This window comes from Ranitomeya variabilis, chromosome 8, assembly GCF_051348905.1.
Source record: "Ranitomeya variabilis isolate aRanVar5 chromosome 8, aRanVar5.hap1, whole genome shotgun sequence".
In the NCBI taxonomy this organism is placed as follows: Eukaryota; Metazoa; Chordata; class Amphibia; order Anura; family Dendrobatidae; genus Ranitomeya; species Ranitomeya variabilis.
Window position 1 is genome coordinate 54,982,620 of NC_135239.1, and position 21,432 is coordinate 55,004,051.

At 43.9% G+C, this 21,432-nt stretch overlaps 1 protein-coding gene across 1 annotated transcript in view; it reads right to left on the bottom strand.

Annotated features, from left to right (window-relative positions):
- MTF2 (metal response element binding transcription factor 2) overlaps window positions 1-21,432 on the bottom strand; it is a 71,316-nt gene that overhangs the window by 35,994 nt on the left and 13,890 nt on the right. Inside the window, exons 2-4 of the mRNA XM_077277397.1 lie at window positions 6,811-7,009; window positions 5,849-5,930; window positions 4,162-4,257 (exon numbers count right to left, since the gene is read on the bottom strand). Of these exons, the coding sequence (XP_077133512.1) occupies window positions 4,162-4,257; window positions 5,849-5,930; window positions 6,811-7,009 (377 nt within the window). The remainder of the gene's footprint in view (window positions 1-4,161; window positions 4,258-5,848; window positions 5,931-6,810; window positions 7,010-21,432) is intronic.

A 21,432-nucleotide genomic window follows, 5' to 3' on the forward strand; every position in this document is an offset into this window, starting at 1 on the left:
GGAAAAATAATGAAATAAAAAAAATAAATAAATTTACTTCCATTGTTCCATTAGGGCTAGGGTTGGGACTAGGGTTAGGGGTGTGTTGGGGTTAGGTTTGTGGCTACAGTTATGGTTAGGGGTGTGTAGGGGTTAGGGTTGGAGTTAAACAGTGGAAACCCCCCAATTCTAGGTACATCAGGGGGTCTCCAATAGAGACATGGCGCCACCATTGATTCCAGCCAATTTTGCGTTCAAAAAGTCAAACGGTGCTCCCTCCCTTCTGAGCCCTGCCATGCGCCCAAACAGTGGCTTTCAGCTACATATGGGATATTGGCGTACTCAGGAGAAATTGCACAATTTTTGTGGTCCATTTTCTCATGATACCCTTGTGAAAATTAAAAAAAAATAAAAAAATAAAAAATAGTTCCAATGTAATTTTTTTGTGAAAAAAGTAAAATGTTCATGTTTTCCTTCCACATTGCTTTAGTTCTCGTGGAGCACCTGAAGGGTTAATACACTTCTTGAATGTGGTTTTGTGCACCTTGAGGAGCATAGTTTTTATAATGGTGTCACTTTTGGGTATTTTCTGTTATATTGACCCCCCAAAGTATTTTCAAATGTGAGGTGGTCCCTCAAAAGGTTTTGTAAATCTTGTTGGAAAAAATTAGAAATCGCTGGTCAGCTTTTAACCCTTATAACTTCCTAACCCCCCCCCCCCCCCAAAAAAAAAAAAACAACTTTGTTTTTAAAATTGTGCTGATGTGAAGTAGACATGTGGGACAGGTTATTTATTAAGCATTTTATGCCTTATGACTGATTTAAGGGCGCAAAATTCAAAATAGCACAATTTTCAAAATATTTGCCATATTTCCGTTTTTTCCATAAATAAACGCTAGTCATATAGAAGTAATGTTACCACGAACATGAAGGACAATATGTCCCACGAATCAGTGGGATCCATTGAAGCGTTCCAGAGCCATAACCACACAAAGTGACAGTGGTCAAAATTGCAAAAATTGGCTTGGTCATTAAGCAGCAAATTGGCTCTGTCCCAAAGGGGTTAATATAATTGAATTTTGGAGGAATTTCTGACCCACAACTGTCCTGCATTATAATCAGGGCTTTAGTGGTATTTTTAACGAATATTAAGAAAAGCTATTTTTTAAGGGTTTTGTTTATGTGGTTGTACTCCTTCATAGACCCTTGCTCATATTCCCTTGGTTTTCTTTGCTCTTACTATAACGTGCAGCAGAAAAAAGCATTTCCAGGAGTTATTCCACCATGCATCACCAAAACAACGTGGTGTTGCCAATGTAAAGACAGACATGGACACTGGGCAATAAGACATTGCACACATTTAAAATAAGTATTTGATACACTGACGATTTTGCAAGTTTTCCAGGATACAAAGAATGAAGAGGTCTGTAATTTTTATTGTAGGCACACTTCAACTGTGAGAGACAGAATCTGAAAATAAAATCCAGAAAAATCACATTGTATACTTTTTACATAATTCATTTTATTGCATGAAATAAGTATTTGATCACCTATCAACCAGAAAGAATTCTGGCCATCACAGACCTGTTAATTTTTCTTTAAGAAGCCTCCTATTCTGCACTCATTACTAGTGATGAGCGAGTGTGCTCATTGCTCGGTTTTTTTCGTGCACGCTCGGGTGACCTCCGAGTATTTATGACTGCTCAGAGATTTAGTTTTCATCACGGCAGCTGAATGACTTACGGCTACTAGCCAGGCTGAGTACATGTGGGGGTTGCTAGGAAATCCCCACATGTAATCAAGCAGGCTAGTAGCTGTAAATCATTTAGCTGCCATGATGAAAACCAAATCTCCGAGCAGCCATAAATACTCGGAGGTCACCCGAGAATGCTCGGGAAAACCCGGGCAACGAGTAAACTCGCTCATCATTACTCATTACCCATCTAAGGGTACCAGGGACAAAATTGGCTGGATCTTCCAGCATGACAATGACCTAAAACACGCAGCCAGGGCAACAAAAGAGTGGCTCCGTAAGAAGCAGTTTGTCTTGGCGTGCCTACCCAGTCTCCAGACCTGAACCTAATAGAACATTTTTGGAGGGAGCTCAAACTCAATGTTGCCCAGTGACAGCCTCGAAATCTGAAAGATCTGTATGGAGGAGTGGCACAAGATCCCTGCTGCAGTGTGTGCAAACTTGGTCAAGAGCTACCGTATATACTCGAGTATAAGCCGACCCAAGTATAAGCCGACCCCCCTAATTTTGCCACAAAAAACTGGGAAAACTTATTGACTCGAGTATAAGCCTAGGGTGGAAAATGCAGCAGCTACCGGTGAATTTGAAAAATAAAAATAGATGCTCCATACCGTTCATTATGGCCCCCATAGCTGTGCCATATAGTGCTCTGCACCGTTCATTATTGCCCCATAGCTGTACCATAGAAAGCTGTGCCATATAGTGCTCTGCACCGTTCATTATTGCCCCATAGCTGTGCCATATAGTGCTCTGCACCGTTCATTATTGTCCCATAGCTGTACCATAGAAAGCTGTGCCATATAGTGCTCTGCACTTTTCTTTATTGCCCCATAGCTGTGCCATATAGTGCTCTGCACCGTTCATTATTGCCCCATAGCTGTGCCATATAGTGCTCTGCACCGTTCATTATTGCCCCATAACTGTGCCATATAGTGCTCTGCACCGTTCATTATTGCCCCATAGCTGTGCCATATAGTGCTCTGCACCGTTCATTATTGCCCCATAGATGTACCATAGAAAGCTGTGCCATTGCTGCTGCTGCTGCGATAAAAAAAAAAAATGACATACTCACCTCTCTTGCTTGCAGCTCCTCAGCGTCCCGTCCCGGCGTCTCTCTGCACTGACTGATCAGGCAGAGGGCGGCACGCACACTATATGCGTCATCGCGCTCTCTGACCTGCACAGTCAGTGCGGAGAGACGCCAGGAAGATGGAGCGGCGCCCGGCGTGTGGAACGCGGACAGGTGAATATGTAATACTTACCTGCTCCCGGCGTCCCGCTCCTTCCCCCGGACAGCTGGTCTTCGGTGCCGCAGCCTCTTCCTCTATCAGCGGTCACAGTTACCGCTCATTAGAGAAATGAATATGCGGCTCCACCCCTATGGGAGTGGAGTCCATATTCATTTCTCTAATGAGCGGTCCCACGTGACCGCTGAACAGGGGAAGAGCTGCGGCACCCCAATACCGTGGGACTGCAGGGACAGCGCCAGGAGCCCCGGAAGCAGGTAAGTATGCCTCAGCGCCCTCTCCCCCTCACCCGCCGACCCTGCCGCCGACCGTGACTCGAGTATAAGCCGAGAGAGGCACTTTCAGCCCAAAAATTTGGGCTGAAAATCTCGGCTTATACTCGAGTATATACGGTACAGGAAACGTTTGACCTGTAATTTCAAACAAAGGCTTCTGTATCAAATATTAAGTTCTTCTAGTTTTTCTATTGTATCAAATACTAATTTCAATCAAACAAAATGCAAGTTCATGATGCAAAAAATGATACAATGATTTTCTGGATTTTATTTTTAGATTATGTCTCTCACAACTGAAGCGTACCGAAGATAAAAATTACAGACCTCTACATTATTTGTAGGTGGAAGTACTTGCAAAATCGGCAGTGTATCAAATACTTATTTTACCCACTGTACATTCATTTACAAAAGCCAAAGAGATAAAAAGGAAACAACCCAATTGGTAGAAGTGTTAATCTGGGATTTTATTATTAAAATGCCAGGTTTTAAAGGAGTTGTCCGGTCTAAAACAAGTGTCTGCAGTCACTATTTTACTGCAGACTTGTGAATCCTTACATTGAGCGCACTACACGTTGTGAGGATTCTCTGGTGTCAGCGCCAGGAACAGCGAACAAATGAGAAAGAGTATGCAATACATATACTCCCGCTCATAATCCAACTGGAATGTTTCCGGCATCGAGCAATATACTTGCAATGAGCGCAACAGGTATATGCATATTGCATGCTTGCTGTTCCCAGTGCTGACATCCTCACAGCGTGCAGTGGGGTGAGCTGGGAGGATTCACAAATCTGCAGTCACACTGTGCGACCGCAAACTTTTTTTTTTAGACCAGACAAACCAGACAATCCCTTTAAAAAGGAAACTTAGCATCTTATCTAGGGATTAAAATATACAAAGTATACAGACCTTGCCCACACTTGTCACAAATAACAATTTCATTTGGTGTTTCAGAATATTCCTCCTGACATATTGTACAAACCATTTCCCCACTCTCAGAGGCTCCTGAAATAAACAAGGCTACATTTTAGATGTCAATGCCCAGTAATAACATTTGGGGTAATTATGAGATTTGGTCACTTTCTAGTGCATTTTTTCTTCATATTTGATAGGATGAAGAAAAAAAGGCAATTCTGAAATTTGGAATATCTTTGCTTTACCATGTTTACTGAATACACCAAATAATGGTATATTCTGATAAACTGCATGTTAAATAATTACATATTCCGAAATCAATCAGACTTCTGGATATAGTGATGCTGATTAGGTCGATAAAAATAAAAAAAATAAATTATATATTTAATATATATATATATATATATATATATATATATATATATATATATATATATATATATATATATATATATTAATTATAAAGCCAAATTGCTGCCAAGACTTCCTGCTGCTAAGCCCGTATTGTGCGAGGGATTACGTTTACAGCTACTGTAAGGTGTCAAACTGTGCTGGTACCAATGCATACAGAATAGCAAAATGTTCACATATTGATCCAAAATGTTGATCCAAAATTCACATTTTCTTTTTACTTGTAAATTAGTGCAGGATCAGGGATAATACGCATCTTACACATTTTGTCATGTAAAGAAACACAAAGATTTCCATAGAATGATTAATTATTTACCAGTCATGTTTCCCCAAAAATAAGCCCTAGTGCGATTTTACAGGATTTTTGGCGCATGCTTGAAATACAAGTTTTGCTCCAAAAGTAAGCCCTAGTGAAAGTCAGGATCAGCGATTGGGGGGCGGGGGGTTGGGGTAGAAAACTGGTCAGTTTCCTAGGGCCCCCACTCTCTTAGGGGCCCTCCTGCATTTCTATTCAGAAGTTAAGTCTGCTTAAGGATCTTTGATGACATCATGGTTATGTGAAAATGATGTCACCAAAGGTCCTTTAACTACAGAAGTGTAGAAGAACTGAAGAGACAGGCTGGTATGCACCATGTGTGTGGTGTGTGTATGTGCAGTGTTTGTATATGCATGTGTAAAACATATTCAATATAAAATATAGTAACCTAAAGGGGCTGTCCGGTCTAAAACTAGAAGTCTACAGTCATTCTATGTGACTGCAGACTTGTGACTCCTCATATTGCATGCACTGTGTGCTGTGAGGACTCTCCAGAGCCAAGAGCGGCGGTTAGGTCTTCACAAGTATGAGATATGCACACTCTAGCCCACATCTCAACTAGGTGAGTGCTGCCTCGCTCAATGCAAGTGTATTGAACAAGGCCGGAAAACATCTAGTCGGAATGTGGCCAGGAATGATGAATATCACATACTTGCAGCCACATGACCACCACTCCCAGTGCCTCCACAGAATGCGTGCATTGTGAGGATTCACAAGTCTGCAGTCACAGGGACAACCCCATTAACACTCAGTACAGATTTACTAGGACTGCACACTCCACCACTACAGCATGTCCTCTGCTCCACGGATTGCCAGGTGCGTCAGCTGTTGGACCCTCATGAGCTATAACTTCCCACCAATTAAGTAAGTTGCTGAAAAATGTGCGTGGCTGAAATACAACTTATAAAGTATGAATGTGGGCAACCAATAGAATACACATTACACTGCACTTACCTGTCTGAATATCTTTCCACAGCACCCAAGATTTGGAGCTATCCTCAAATAAGATAAAGCAACTCTGGTGAAACTTATTTATCTGTAACAGAAATAAAAACAGTTTCTTTCGAGGTCATAGAGCACAATGCATACAAGTAAAAATGACTCATCTACACATTTCTTACAGAAAACAGTATCGCATCTCCCTATTATAACGAATAACATTGAGCTATACTCAATTTTTTACGATATAGTTTCCTAGCAGTACCAGCGGCCCACCATACATTGGTGAAAAGCCAAAGTCTATGCTGAAGGTTCTGTATTAGAGTGGAGCTGAAGACCTACCGTTCTCAATATCAGACTGTGGGCTGCCAATCAGCTTGTTAGGAGCTCCAGCAGTGGCCGGATACAAGAGGTGTAATGGAGTGGAGCACAACCTCACGATCATACTGTCTAATGGCTTCTCTTGGTACTACAGATATCAATGGAGCTCTCCAGGAGCACCAGAGAGCGGCCACTGGACAATGTGAAGGAGTGGATGTGTTCCATGATTATATTGCTTACATCCAGCCACTCCTGGGGCTGCCGACTGTCGCATCCCCCCACTGGTCTTCTATTGATGACCTATCCTACACAGCAGCAGCTGCTACCCATAAGACAGAGCTCTGCTGTTCACATACACCTGCCAGGGATCGGTGGGGGTGTCAGGTGTCAGACCCATACCGATCTGATATTGATGACCTATCCTAAGACTAGGTCATGAATATTTTACACCTTGACAACCCCTGCTTAATAAATTCCTTTTATGGCAATTTCTCCAGTTACAAGTGACATATACCAATAACCCAGATGTCGACTCGTGAGAAGGATATTAGTAATGAAAGGCTGGTCTAGGGAGGACAAAACCCTTTCAAGCTATAGCCTTCCCATGGGGATCAAAATAATAAGAAACCTGATGGCAAGATAGGCAGAACAAATACCTTTTTGATAGTTCCAAGGTAAAATAGTCCATCTGACCATCGTGCTAAGACATCCTGACCTTCCTCAAATTTACAAGCTTGTCTCTTAGTCTTCTGGCCATGCCGTAGAGATGCGTCAGTCAAGGACTTTAAGGCCTTTTTATTTTTTCGGAACGGGGATCTTTTAAGGACCAGTGAATTGCCTACAGCAGTTGCGTCTCTTAATGACAAAAAGTGAGAAAACGTCAGTTCAATATTTATTAAAAAAAAAAAAAAAATGTATGTCACTCTTACACCACTGAATCAATTACAGAGCAAAAAAATAAGTGCCTGGGAAGATTTTGAGCAGGCAGAATACAACTACGGTACATTAGTAGATGACAGTTTCCCAGCATTGGCACAGCACCCAGTCAGCGCCATCTGGGCTCCTGTGGCATTACTCGTGGTCTAGGCATGACTTTAGTGAGTGCAGTACACGGCAGGTTTCCTGTTTAAACAGACATTTCAGAAGGTCTCTAAACACAACACGTTACTCAGTTACACCTCCTCTAATAGACCATCTAGCTTTATTTCAGTAACACTCCGGTTGTGTTTACACTATTGGACATTTTTCGGAAGGTTTTAGAGTCCGAGAGGTCGGAGAAAAGTCACCTGGTCAATCCACAACCCTATAGGGAACACAATCGCCACTGATATTATACACCGCTAATAACCCAATGTCATCAGATTTTAATGACCAAACTAGTCACGTATCAAAATTAAATTAATGTTATTAAATATAAATAAAATTAGACTTGTGAAGTTACTTTCTTCCTATAGTTACTATATATAAAAATAGACAAGCTGTGAGAGAAAACAGGAGATCCAGTGTTGAGTTCACATTTATGAGACATTTTGGCAATATTTTTGCAAATATAATCATGCAAACACATTGAGAGTTTGTCCCATTCACCCTCAAAAAAATCATGACTGCACGGAATCAAGAGATCCAGGGGACACATGGCGCCTTATCCAAAATATCAGGAACTGTGGTAACATCAGTAGAGGGCTGGTCATGTGTTATTACATTGTTTTCACACGGCCGTAGGTTTGCAAAGCCGTGGGGGGCAAGGGTGCACAGGGGAGAGAATGGTGTTAAATTGGTAAGGAATAAATAGCAAAAATTCACTGCACACTCTAATGGAATGATTCGCAACCATCTGTGGAATTTTATTTTAGACAAAGAAAATAAGTGCCAAGTTACAAAAATTGGTCCAAAACCCAGTAAAGTAGAGACACCCGACATTTCGACCCTCCCGGGTCTTAATCATTGGGGTTTACTTGGGTTCAAAAGGAATGGGAGACAGGGTTAGGGAATAGCCGTATATAAGCTTCCATGCGGATAATGGCACGCTGTAAATAAATGGTAACCTTTGGAGGATATGAAATGTACCAGGTAATGATAATAGGTCAGAGGTAACCTCAAGAGGCTTTGAATGGAGGCCCGTTAAGAGTCCTGTGCAACAAAAAGCATTGCTTTTTGTATGTGATATGTTTTCCGTATCTGGTATGGTAAGATATACGTGTTGTTTCGTACTTCTAGTCAGAATAGTGCCAATCATTGGTGGCCAATGGTGGTAACTGCATCCTGAGGCTGTAGAACCGTCCGGGATATGCTTGCGCCCTGCTCCCCTGGCTGCAAAATTCCACAGATGGTTGCAAATCATTCCATTAGCATGTGCGGTGAATTTTTGCTATTTATTTCAGGAACCACCACGGTCCGTTCTACCAGCACCTCTACAGTGACCTTGAGTGCACACCAATACCTACTCTACTTAAATTGGTAAGGGGCACAATTAGGCTCTGTTCACATGTCCGTTTTAGAAACGGTCTTTTAAAAAAAAAAACAACAAAAAAAAAAAAAAACTAGGCTATGTTGACTTGTTGCCTTTTTGCTGCGTTTTTCCCCACAGGCAAAACCTGCTCTCTTGGCAGTAAAGAAGCTGCTTACAAAATGCAGGCTTGTCTTGCTTGTTGATAAAGTTTAACCCCTTCCCGACCTGTGACACAGCGTATGCGTCATGAAAGTCGGTGCCTTCCCGACCTGTGACGCATATGCTGTGTCACAGAATGATCGCGTCCCTGCAGATCGGGTGAAGGGGTTAACTCCGATTTCACCCGATCTGCAGAGACAGGGGGAGTGGTGCTTCAGCCCAGGGGGGGTGGCTTCACCCCCCCGTGGCTACGATCGCTCTGATTGGCTGTTGAAAGTGAAACTGCCAATCAGAGCGATTTGTAATATTTCACCCAAAAAAACGGTGAAATATTACAATCCAGCCATGGCCGATGCTGCAATATCATCGGCCATGGCTGGAAAACCTAATCTGCCCCCACCCCACCGATCACCCCCCCAGTGCTCCGGTGCGCGGTCCGCCCCTTTAATAAGTTCTGTCCGCTCCTCCGTCCTCCTGTACGCTCCCCCCGTGCTCCGGTGCCCCCTCCCTGTGCTCCGGTCCCCCCCCCTGTGCTCCGGTCCCCCCCCCCTGTGCTCCGGTCCCCCCCCCCGTGATCCGATCACCCCCCCTTCATACTTACCGGGCCTCCCGATGTCCGTCCGGCTTCTCCATGGGCGCCGCCATCTTCCACTATGGCGGGCGCCTGCGCACTGCGCCCGCAGAGTCTGCCGGCTGGCAGATTCATTTCAGAAGTATTTTGATCACTGCGATATAGCCTATCGCAGTGATCAAAATGAAAAAAAAGTAAATGACCCCCCTTTATCACCCCCATAGGGACAATAATAAAAATAAATAAAATATATATATTTTTTTTTCTGCTAGGGTTAGGGTTAGAACTAGGGTTAGAATTAGGGTTAGAATTAGGGGTAGGGTTAGGGTTAGGGGTAGGGTTAGGGCATGTGCACACAGTGCGGATTTGGCTGCGAATCCGCAGCGGATCGGCCGCGGATCCGCAGCGGATCGGCCGCGGATCCGCAGCGGATCGGCCGCGGATCCGCAGCGGATCGGCCGCGGATCCGCAGCGGATCGGCCGCGGATCCGCAGCGGATCGGCCGCGGATCCGCAGCGGATCCGCAGCGGATCGGCCGCGGATCCGCAGCGGATTGGCCGCTGAGAATTCGTAGCAGTTTTCCATCAGGTTTACAGTACCATGTACACCTATGGAAAACCAAATCCGCTGTGCCCATGGTGCGGAAAATACCGTGCGGAAACGCTGTGTTGTATTTTCAGCAGCATGTCAATTTTGTGTGGATTCCGTAGCGTTTTACACCTGTTCCTCAATAGGAATCCGCAGGTGAAATCCGCACACAAAAACACTGGAAATCCGCTGTAAATCCGTAGGTAAAACGCAGTGCCTTTTACCTGCGGATTTTTCAAAAATGGTGCAGAAAAATCTCACACGAATCCGCAAAGTGGGCACATAGCCTTAGGGTTAGGGTTGGAATTAGAGTTAGGGTACCGTCTCACAGTGGCACTTTGATCGCTACGACGGTACGATCTGTGACGTTCCAGGGATATCCATACGATATCGCTGTGTCTGACACGCAGCAGCGATCAGGGACCCTGCTGAGAATCGTACGTCGTAGCAGATCGTTTGGAACTTTCTTTCGCCGCTGGATCTCCCGCTGTCATCGCTGGATCGTTGTGTGTGACAGCTATCCAGCGATGCGTTCACTTGTAACCAGGGTAAACATCGGGTTACTAAGCGCAGGGCCGCGCTTAGTAACTCGATGTTTACCGTGGTTACCAGCGTAAAAGTAAAAAAAAAAAAAAAACGTACATACTCACATTTCGGTGTCCTTCAGATCCCTTGCCGTCTGCTTCCCGCTCTGACTGTCTGCCGGCCGCAAAGTGAGAGCACAGCACAGCAGTGACGTCACCGCTGCGCTCTGCTCTCACTGTACGGCGGCACTCAGTCAGAGTGGGAAGCAGACGGCAAGGGACCTGAAGGACACCAAAATGTGACTATGTACGTTTTTTTTTTTACTTTTACGCTGGTAACCACGGTAAACATCGGGTTACTAAGCGCGGCCCTGCGCTTAGTAACCCGATGTTTACCCTGGTTACCCGGGACCTTGGCATCGTTGGTCGCTGGAGAGCGGTCTGTGTGACAGCTCCCCAGCGACCACACAATGACTTTCCAACGATCACGGCCAGGTCGTATCGCTGGTCGTGATCGTTGGTAAATCGTTATGTGAGACGGTACCCTTAGGGTTGGAATTAGGGCTAGGGTTGGAAATAGGGTTAAGATTAGGCTTGTGGTTAGGGTTAAGGATAGGGTTAGGGTTGTGTTGGGGTTACAGTTGTGGGTAGGGTTGGGATTAGGGTTAGGATTAGGGTTGGATTTAGGGTTACGGGTGTGTTGGGGTTAGGGTTGTGGTTAGGGGTGTGTTGGGGTTAGGGTTGTGATTAGGGTTATGGCTACAGTTGGGATTAGGGTTAGGGGTGTGTTGGGGTTAGTGTTGAACTTAGAATTGAGGGGTTTCCACTGTTTAGGCACATCAGGGGTCTCCAAACGCAACATGGCGCCACCAATGATTCCAGCCAATCTTGCGTTCAAAAAGTCAAATGGTGCGCCCTCCCTTCCAAGCCCCGACGTGTGCCCAAACAGTGGTTTACCCCCACATATGGGATACCAGCGTACTCAGGACAAACTGGGCAACAACTATTGGGGTCCAATTTCTCCTGTTACCCTTGCAAAAATAAAAAAATACTTGCTAAAACATAATTTTGAGGAAAGAACAATTATTTTTTATTTTCACGGCTCTACGTTATAAACTTATGTGAAACACTTGGGGGTTGAAAGTGCTCACCACACATCTAGATAAGATCCTTTTGGGGTCTAGTTTCCAAAATGGGGTCACTTGTGGGGTGTTTCTACTGTTTAGGCACATCAGGGGCTCTGCAAATGCAACGTGACGCCCGCAGACCATTCCATCAAAGTCTGCATTTCAAATGTCACTACTTCCCTTCCGAGCCCTGACGTGCGCCCAAACAGTGGTTTACCCCCACATATGGGGTACCAGCGTACTCACAACAAACTGGGCAACAAATATTGGGGTCCAATTTCTCCTGTTACCCTTGTGAAAATAAACAATTGCTTGCTAAAACATCTTTTTTGAGGAAAGAAAAATGATTTTTTATTTTCACGGCTCTGCGTTGTAAACTTCTGTGAAGCACTTGGGGGTTGAACGTGCTCACCACACATCTAGATAAGTTCCTTGGGGGGTCTAGTTTCCAAAATGGGGTCACTTGTGGGGGGTTTCTACTGTTTAGGCACATCAGGGGCTCTGCAAACATAACATGATTCCCGCAGACCATTCCATCAAAGTCTGCATTCCAAACCGTCACTACTTCCCTTCCGAGCCCCGCCATGTGCCCAAACAGTGGTTTACCCCCACATATGGGGTATCAGCGTACTCAGGAGAAACTGGACAACAACTTTTGGGGTCAAATTTTTCCTGTTACCCTTGGGAAAATTAAAAAATTCTGGGCTAAAAAAATATTTTTGAGGAAAGAAAACACATTTTTTATTTTCACGTCTCTGCGTTATAAACTTCTGTGAAGCACTTGGGGGTTCAAAGTGCTCACCACACATCTAGATAAGTTCCCTTGGGGGTCTAGTTTCCAAAGTGGGGTCAATTGTGGGGAGTTCCTACTGTTTAGGCACATCAGGGGCTCTGCAAACGCAACGTGACGCCCGCAGAGCATTCCATTAAAGTCTGCATTTCAAAACGTCACTACTTCCCTTCCGCTCCCCGATGTGTGCCAAAACAGTGGTTTACCCCCACATATGGGGTATCAGCGTACTCAGGAGAAACTGCACAACAACTTTTGGGGTCCAATTTCTCCTGTTACCCTTGGGAAAATAAAAAATTGTGGGTTAAAAAATCACTTTTGAGGAAAGAAAAATAATTTTATATTTTCATGGCTCTGCGTTATAAACTTCTGTGAAGCACTTGAGGGTTCAAAGTGCTCACCACACATCTAGATTAGTTCCTTGGGAGGTCTAGTTTCCAAAATGGGGTCACTTGTGTGGGAGCTCCAATGTTTAGGCACACAGGGGCTCTCCAAACGCGACATGGTGTCCGCTAATGATTGGAGCTAATTTTCCATTCAAAAAGCCAAATGGCGTGCCTTCCCTTCCGAGCCCTGCCGTGCGCCCAAACAGTGGTTTACCCCCACATATGGGGTATCATCGTACTCAGGACAAACTGGACAACAACATTTGGGGTCCAATTTCTCCTATTATCCTTGGGAAAATAAAAAACTCCGGGCTAAAAATCATTTTTGAGGAAATAAAAATATTTTTTTATTTTCATGGCTCTGCGTTATAAACTTCTGTGAAGCACCTGGGGGTTTTAAGTGCTCACTATACATCTAGATTAGTTCCTTGGGGGGTCTAGTTTCCAAAATGGGGTCACTTGTAGGGGAGCTCTAATGTTTAGGCACACAGGGGCTCTCCGAACGCAACATGGTGTCCACTAACGATTGGAGCTAATTTTCCATTGAAAAAGTCAAATGGCGCGCCTTCCCTTCCAAGCCTTGCCGTGCACCCAAACAGTGGTTTACCCCCACATATGAGGTATCGGCGTACTCAAGAGAAATTGCCCAACAAATTTTAGGATCCATTTTATCCTGTTGCCCATGTGAAAATGAAAAAATTGAGGCTAAAAAAATTTTTTTGTGAAAAAAAAGTACTTTTTCATTTTTTACGGATCAATTTGTGAAGCACCTGAGAGTTTAAAGTGCTCACTATGCATCTAGATAAGTTCCTTGGGGGGTCTAGTTTCCAAAATGGGGTCACATGTGGGGGAGCTTCAATGTTTAGGCACACAGGGTCTCTCCAAACGCGACATGGTGTCCGCTAACGATGGAGATAATTTTTCATTCAAAAAGTCAAATGGCGTGCCTTCCCTTCCGAGCCTTGCCGTGCACCCAAACAGTGGTTTACCCCCACATGTGAGGTATCAGTGTACTCAGGAGAAATTGCCCAATACATTTTAGGATCCATTTTATCCTGCTGCCCATGTGGAAATTAACAAATTGAGGCTAAAAGAAATTTTTTGTGAAAAAAAAGTACTTTTTCATTTTTACGGATCAATTTGTGAAGCACCTGGGGGATTAAAGTGCTCACTATGCATCTAGATAAGTTCCTTGGGGCGTCTAGTTTCCAAAATGGGGTCACTTGTGGGGGAGCTCCAATGTTTAGGCACACGGGGGCTCTCCAAACGCGACATGGTATCCGCTAAAGATTGGAGCCAATTTTTCATTGAAAAAGTCAAATGGCGCTCCTTCGCTTCCGAGCCCTGCCGTGCCCACAAACAGTGGTTTACCCCCACATATGAGGTATCAACGTACTCAGGACAAATTGGACAACAACTTTTGTGGTCCAGTTTCTCCTTTTACCCTTGGGAAAATAAAAAAATTGTTGCTAAAAGATCATTTTTGTGACTAAAAAGTTAAATGTTCACTTTTTCCTTCCATGTTGCTTCTGCTGTTGTGAAACACCTGAAGGGTTAATAAACTTCTTGAATGTGGTTTTGAGCACCTTGAGGGGTGCAGTTTTTAGAATGGTGTCACTTTTGGGTATTTTCAGCCATATAGAACCCTCAAACTGACTTCAAATGTGAGGTGGTCCCTAAAAAAAATGGTTTTGTAAATTTTGTTGTAAAAATGAGAAATCACTGGTCAAATTTTAACCCTTATAACTTCCTAGCAAAAAAAAAAATTATTTCCAAAATTGTGCTGATGTAAAGTAGACATGTGGGAAATGTTATTTATTAACTATTTTGTGTCACATAACTCTGGTTTAACAGAATAAAAATTCAAAATGTGAAAATTGCGAAATTTTCAAAATTTTTGCCAAATTTCCGTTTTTTTCACAAATAAACTCAGAAATTATCGACCTAAATTTACCACTAACATGAAGCCCAATATGTCACGAAAAAACAATCTCAGAACCGCAAGGATCCGTTGAAGCGTTCCTGAGTTATTACCTCATAAAGGGACACTGGTCAGAATTGCAAAAAATGGCAAGGTCATTAAGGCCAAAATAGGCTGGGTCATGAAGGGGTTAATGACCTCCCTAAAAAAAAAGCATGATTAACTTCCTAAGCTTTTTGCACCAAAAACCTGATACCTGCGTTTTTGCTATATTTTTACACTTACCCATTGTTTCCTGTGGGTGAAAAAAAGCTGGCTGCAAATATTCTGAAAAAAAATATTTAAAGAAGTGACATGCTGTAGTTTTCAAAAATTAAAGGAAACTTGTCAACACTTTTGGCTGATATAAGATACGGCCATCACCTTTCAGGGCTGATATACAGCATTCTACAGGGTGGGCCATTTATATGGATACACCTGGATGGGCCATTTATAAAGATACATCCAAAATGGCTGACTACAAAATGGCCGGCATTGTCACCACCCATCTTGAAAAGTTTTCCCCTTCCCATATACTAATGTGCCACAAACAGGAAGTTGATATCACCAACCATTCCCATTTTATTTAGGTGTATCCATATACAAAGCCCACCCAAGTATATACCCATATATGGCCCACCCTGTATAATTCTGTATATCTGCCCCCAACCTGTAAGAGAAGAAAAATAAGTTATTTTTCTTTTCTTACAGGTCGGGGGGCAGATATACAGCATTATAGAACGCTGTATATCAGCCCTGAAAGGTGATGCCCGTATCTCTTATAGGCCAAACTTCATGACAGGTTCACTTTAAGCAGTTTTTCAAATCAGTAAGGAAAATAAAACCAATGTGTGTGTATGAGATTTCTGAATTCTCAGACTTTGCTGGTGCTGTATAACACAGCTAAAAAGTTGCAGCAAAAACGCAACGTGTGAACACAGCCTTATATTTAAAACTAGATGGTGGCCCGATTCTAACGCATCGGGTATTCTAGAATATGCATGTCCACGTAGTATATTGCACAGCCCACGTAGTATATTGCCCAGCCACGTAGTATATTGGCCAGCCACGTAGTATATTGCCCAGCCACGTATCATACAGCACAGAGCCACGTAGTATATTGCCCAGCCATGTAGTATATTACTCAGTGACGTGGTCCAGTGATGTAGTATATTGGCCAGCCACGTAGTATACTGGCCAGCCACGTAGTATACTGGCCAGCCACGTAGTATACTGGCCAGCCACGTAGTATACTGGCCAGCCACGTAGTATATTGGCCAGCCACGTAGTATATTGGCCAGCCACGTAGTATACTGGCCAGCCACGTAGTATACTGGCCAGCCACGTAGTATACTGGCCAGCCACGTAGTATATTGGCCAGCCACGTAGTATATTGGCCAGCCACGTAGTATATTGGCCAGCCACGTAGTATATTGGCCAGCCACGTAGTATATTGCCTAGCTACGTAGTAGATTGCCCAGCCATGTATGTCACAGGTTAAAAAATTAAAAATAAACATACTCACCTTCCAATCTGAGGGCCCCTTGTAGTTCTAACATACTCACCATACTTGTAGTTCTGTCGCCTGTGCGCGGTACAGGCGGCAGCTTCCGGTCCCAGGGTGTGATGACGTCGCGGTCACATGACCGTGACGTCATGACAGGTCCTGCTCGCGCAAGTGCGCAGGGTCTGTGATGACGTCGCGGTCACATGACCGTGACGTCATGGCAGGTCCTTCTGCCATACGATAATTGGTACCGGAACCTGCCGCTTGCACAGAGCGGTTACCGGAGGGTGGCGAGGAGCGAGAAAGGCAGCGAAAGGTGAGTATATAATGATTTTTTATCTTTTTTTAATTATTTTTAACATTAGATCCTTGTACTATTGACGCTGCATAGGCAGCGTCAATAGTAAAAACTTGGTCACACTGGGTTAATAGCGGCGGTAACGGAGTGAGTTACCCGTGGCATAACGCAGTCCGTTACCGCTGGCATTAACCCTGTGTGAGCCGTGACTGCGGGGAGTATGGAGCGGCCGGCCGGCACTGACTGCAGGGGAGTAGGGAGGGACTAATTGGACTGTGCCCGTCGCTGATTGGTCGTGGCAGCCATGACAGGCAGCTGGCGAGACCAATCAGCTAATGAATAACCGTTACAGAAGTTGCGGACAGACAGACGAAGTGACCCTTAGACAATTATATAGTAATAATCAAATATTAGGCCTACGTAGAAAAGGTACTTCCTAATTACAAAATCAATCAAAAAAAGAAACCATCGGAAGCTTAAATACCATTAAAAGTATCAATATTTTATTAATCACAAAACATAAAAAACAAGTCTCATAGTAGCCAGTGGTAATACAAGTGACAGAATGCTACTGTCTGCATACAGGAATATGACTAAAAATCAAGTGATGTATACATATATGCCAAAAAGATTACAACCACAATGCACAAATTGTTCAAATTATCTGGGTGTAGTCCATGTCATTACAAAGATCCATAAAGGAAAGGGTTAATCCCATATACTACACTGTATAGAAAACATGTTTGCAGTCAAAGGGTTAATCCCATAAGGTACTTTATACAGTGATCATATTTCCAATCAAAAGGTTAATCCTATAAGGTTCAATATGTAGCAGACATGCTTACAATAATGGGAAACCTATCTGATTGAACAAAGCCTTTGGCTTATTGCATCACTAATACAGTGTGTAAGATAGTGTGTCAATACATATAGTGCATATATATGGCATGAAAAAGAGTACGGGCATATTACCTAAGTATGCAGCGCAGTCTGAGAACCCCCGACGCGCGTTTCGCGGTATGCTTCGTCCAGGGGGATAGTCACAGCACATAGTGGCTTTTTTCAGGGTTTATATATAGGAGGTGTACTCAGTGGTGGCAGCTGTTTGAAATGGCGCTTGATTCAACATACCGGCTCAGACGTCACTGCCGGTCAGCGTCACATGCAGCCTAACCAATCCCCTGTCCGACGCGTCAATTATATAGTAGATGGTGCAAATGGAGGCAGAGGGGCCACATTCACTATTACTTGTTTTTTAAGCAACAGAAAAGTTCAGCATGCTGACACTTTCTTCTATTCTGAAAAGACACCCCCTAAAAAAAGCCAACAAGAGGTCCCTATTAAGTATGATGGGATCTGAATTAATTTGCAGTCATTAGCATAAACTATGGTTGTTCAGGAGAACAGAGCCTAATAAATATCTATACATCAAACCTAGAATAAAAAAAAAAAATTAAGGACACTTTTTCAGGAGAATATATATATATATATATATATATATATATATATATATATATATATATATATATATATATATATATATATATATATATATGTATGTATAGTGAACGAGTTCATATATAAACAATGTAAAACAACCCAAACCCAGAAAATAGAGAACAAGAGGAATGGATATGGGAAAATTGGGAAAAAAAGCACAGAGATACGGTAATTGTTTTAGCACGTCTTTAGGTACAGATCTGCTGTCAATCCCATGAGAAAAAAAAAAAAGAAAGAGGAACTTATCTCCTGCAACAAAGACAGAACAAAGGCTGCAGCAACCTGGCAGGACACAAAGCTGTTGTCTCTGCCCACATCAGTGCCCAAGCCCAACAATTACCCTGCATGATCCGAATCACCCCGCAACATGCAATACAAATACAAAATACATTTCTCGTGATATAATAAAAACCCAAAAATGAAATACTGCATAAACAGAATATAGCAAATGACATGGCTTATACTGTCATTACTGATACATGTATAAATCACCATGTGCCCCGTGGATGATCCGGACACCATTATATGCCGGCTTGTATGGCTAAAACTGCTCATTGCTCAGACTTAATTAGCCAGAAAAGTAAAAATTCATACAAGTCTTTTTTTCCCACAGTATAATTGGATCATTTCTTGAGCAAGGAACGGTGATATTTCTTATGCTATAAAGGACATTTTCCCATGGAGAATCATGTTATGGCAAACAAAGATGAATTCCAGGAGCGCACATTTGTCAAAGAAAATGTCCATCAGTCTGAACTGTCCACGCCTAGTACAACAGACAACAACCAAAAATCCACGTGGGTGGATCATTACTATTAATACTACAATGGCAGGTAACAGCCTAGTTGTGTATTTTTATAGCCAGCTGGGCAACAATCCAGTATTAAGTCTAAAGGTACCTTCACACTGAACAACTTTCCAACGAGAATGACAACGATCCGTGACGTTGCAGCGTCCTGGATAGCGATCTCGTTGTGTTTGACACGCAGCAGCGATCTGGATCCTGCTGTGATATCGTTGGTCGGAGCTAGAAGGCCAGCACCTTATTTCGTCGCCGGGGGACCCCCGGCGTCCACGCGCTGCTGCAGGGAGCTTTCCCTGCATTGACTGTGTGAGCGCCGGCTGGACGTAAAGCAGAGCACAGCGGTGACGTCACCGCTGTTACTGCCGGCGCCGCTGACACATTCAGTGCAGGGAAAGCTCTCTGCAGCAGCGCGTGGACGCCGGGGGACGTGACAGACTTCATAAGGTGAGTATGTAGTGTTTTTTTTTTACTTTTACAATGGTAACCAGGGTAAGTATCGGGTTACTAAGCGCGGCCCTGCACTTAGTAACCCGATGTTTACCCTGGTTACCCGGGTGTTGCAGGGGGACTTCGGCATCATTGAAGACAGTTTCAACGATGCCGAAGTCTTTCCCCTGATCGTTGGTCGCTGGAGAGAGCTGCCTGTGTGACAGCTCCCCAGCGACCACACAACGACTTACCAACGATCACGATCGCTGTTCGTGATCGTTGGTAAGTTGCTTAGTGTAACGGTACCTTTAGGTTGTGTGCAAACGATAAGCTTCTGACGCTGGGTATTTTTAATGTGTAGAATTTCCCCATAGAGTTGCATTAGATGCATAAAATCAACAGGTATTTCCACTACAGAAAAGCACTAAAAAAAACACATGTAAGCCACACATGAACGTATCAAAGTTGTCAAAGACAAATACCAGGAAGTGTAAAAAAGTAGCATTATTTAAAACAAGACATACCAAAGAGAGAAACGGCAGAGTCCAAAAAAAAAAAAAAAGGAACTTGTCACCAGAAAAAAAAAAAACTATTAAAGGGAACCTGTCACCCCCCCAGGCGTTTTTAACTAAAAGAGCCACCTTGTGCAGCAGTAATGCTGTATTCTGACAAGGTGGCTCTTTTAGTTCTGGGTGCTGTAACTGCCGAAATAATCAGTTTTGTAATTTGTCCTAAATACCTTTCTTCAGTCAAGGAGGCCGGCGTTTCCCCCCTGCTGCAGACGCCACACAGCCGTCCCTCAAGTCTTCTTGGCGCCGCCTCCTCACCGCTGTTTTGAAATGAGCCGGTGCCTGCGCTCTTTTCTCCTGCCTTGGGCAGGCACAGTGAGCGCTGCCCGTCTGTCCTCATATGCAGTCTAGCTGACTGCGCCTGTGCGGCCGCCCTGCCTGTGAATCCACGCCCCGTAGTATGAATAAATAAGAAGACACTGCGGGGCTGGGATTCACAGGCAGGGCGTCCGCACAGGCGCAGTCAGCTGGACTGCATATGAGGACAGACGGGCAGCGCTCACTGCGCCTGCACCAGGCAGGGGAAAAGAGCGCAGGCGCCGGCTCATTTCAAAACAGCAGTGAGGAGGTGGCGTCCGGCGCCAAGAAGACTTGAGAGATGGCTGTGTGGCTTCTGCAGCAGGGGGGAAAGGCCTGCCTCCTTGACTGAAGATAAGGTATTTAGGACAAATTACAAAACTGATTATTTCGGCAGTTAGAGCACCCAGAACTAAAAGAGCCACCTTGTCAGAATGCAGCATTACTGCTGCACAAGATGGCTCTTTTAGTTAAAAACTCCTGGGGGGTGACAGGTTCCCTTTAACCTGCGTATATGGGGTTAATCTGCAGGTTAATAGCTTTATTAACCTGTCGGGGGCTGGAACTGAGCAGAACGCTGCGGGAGACAATTTACTTTATTCTTCCCGGCAGCGTTCCGTTTCGATCACTGCTATGAGACTACAGAGCAACAGCTGTAACTGCACCACCGGCCCTGACTGACACTCAGGGCCAGGGGAGCGGTTACAGCCGCCGCTCTATATACTCAGAGCGGTGGCTGAACCAGTGCAGCTGCAGCCCCCCGTGACTGAAACCGAATGCTGCCGGGGAGAAAATGGGCAGGTTAGTAATGCTATAAACATGCAGATTAACACACCAGTTAATAGCATCTTTTCTGGTGACAGGTTCCCTTAAACAAAAAAAAAAAAAAACAACGCAATGAAAAATTGCAAGTAACCTAATTTACTTAATAGGCGCAACAATCCTGCAACATCAATAACTCACCAAATACTCATTGTGGGAACATAAGCAATAGGCTGCATTGTATGCAAGAAGCTGCGTTCTACATTCCCAGATAAAGCTATGAGATTTCCAAAATCTGCTGCATACGCTTCGTTTTTTTCCTGACTTTATTTGAGAACTGCAGCATGTCATTTCTTTACATGTTCCTTGCATTTTTCAAACATAAAAAGCAATGAGGAAGTGGAAAAGAAACATGGTGTTTTTCACTGCGCATTTGGCTGAACTTTGTTAAGTCTGAAAAAAATACCGGCTACCAATGAACAAGAAAAACACTTGTTCGTTGGGTGACATGGTCTTTAAAGGGCCTGTCAGCCAAGAATGATTGTTCAAACCAAGTA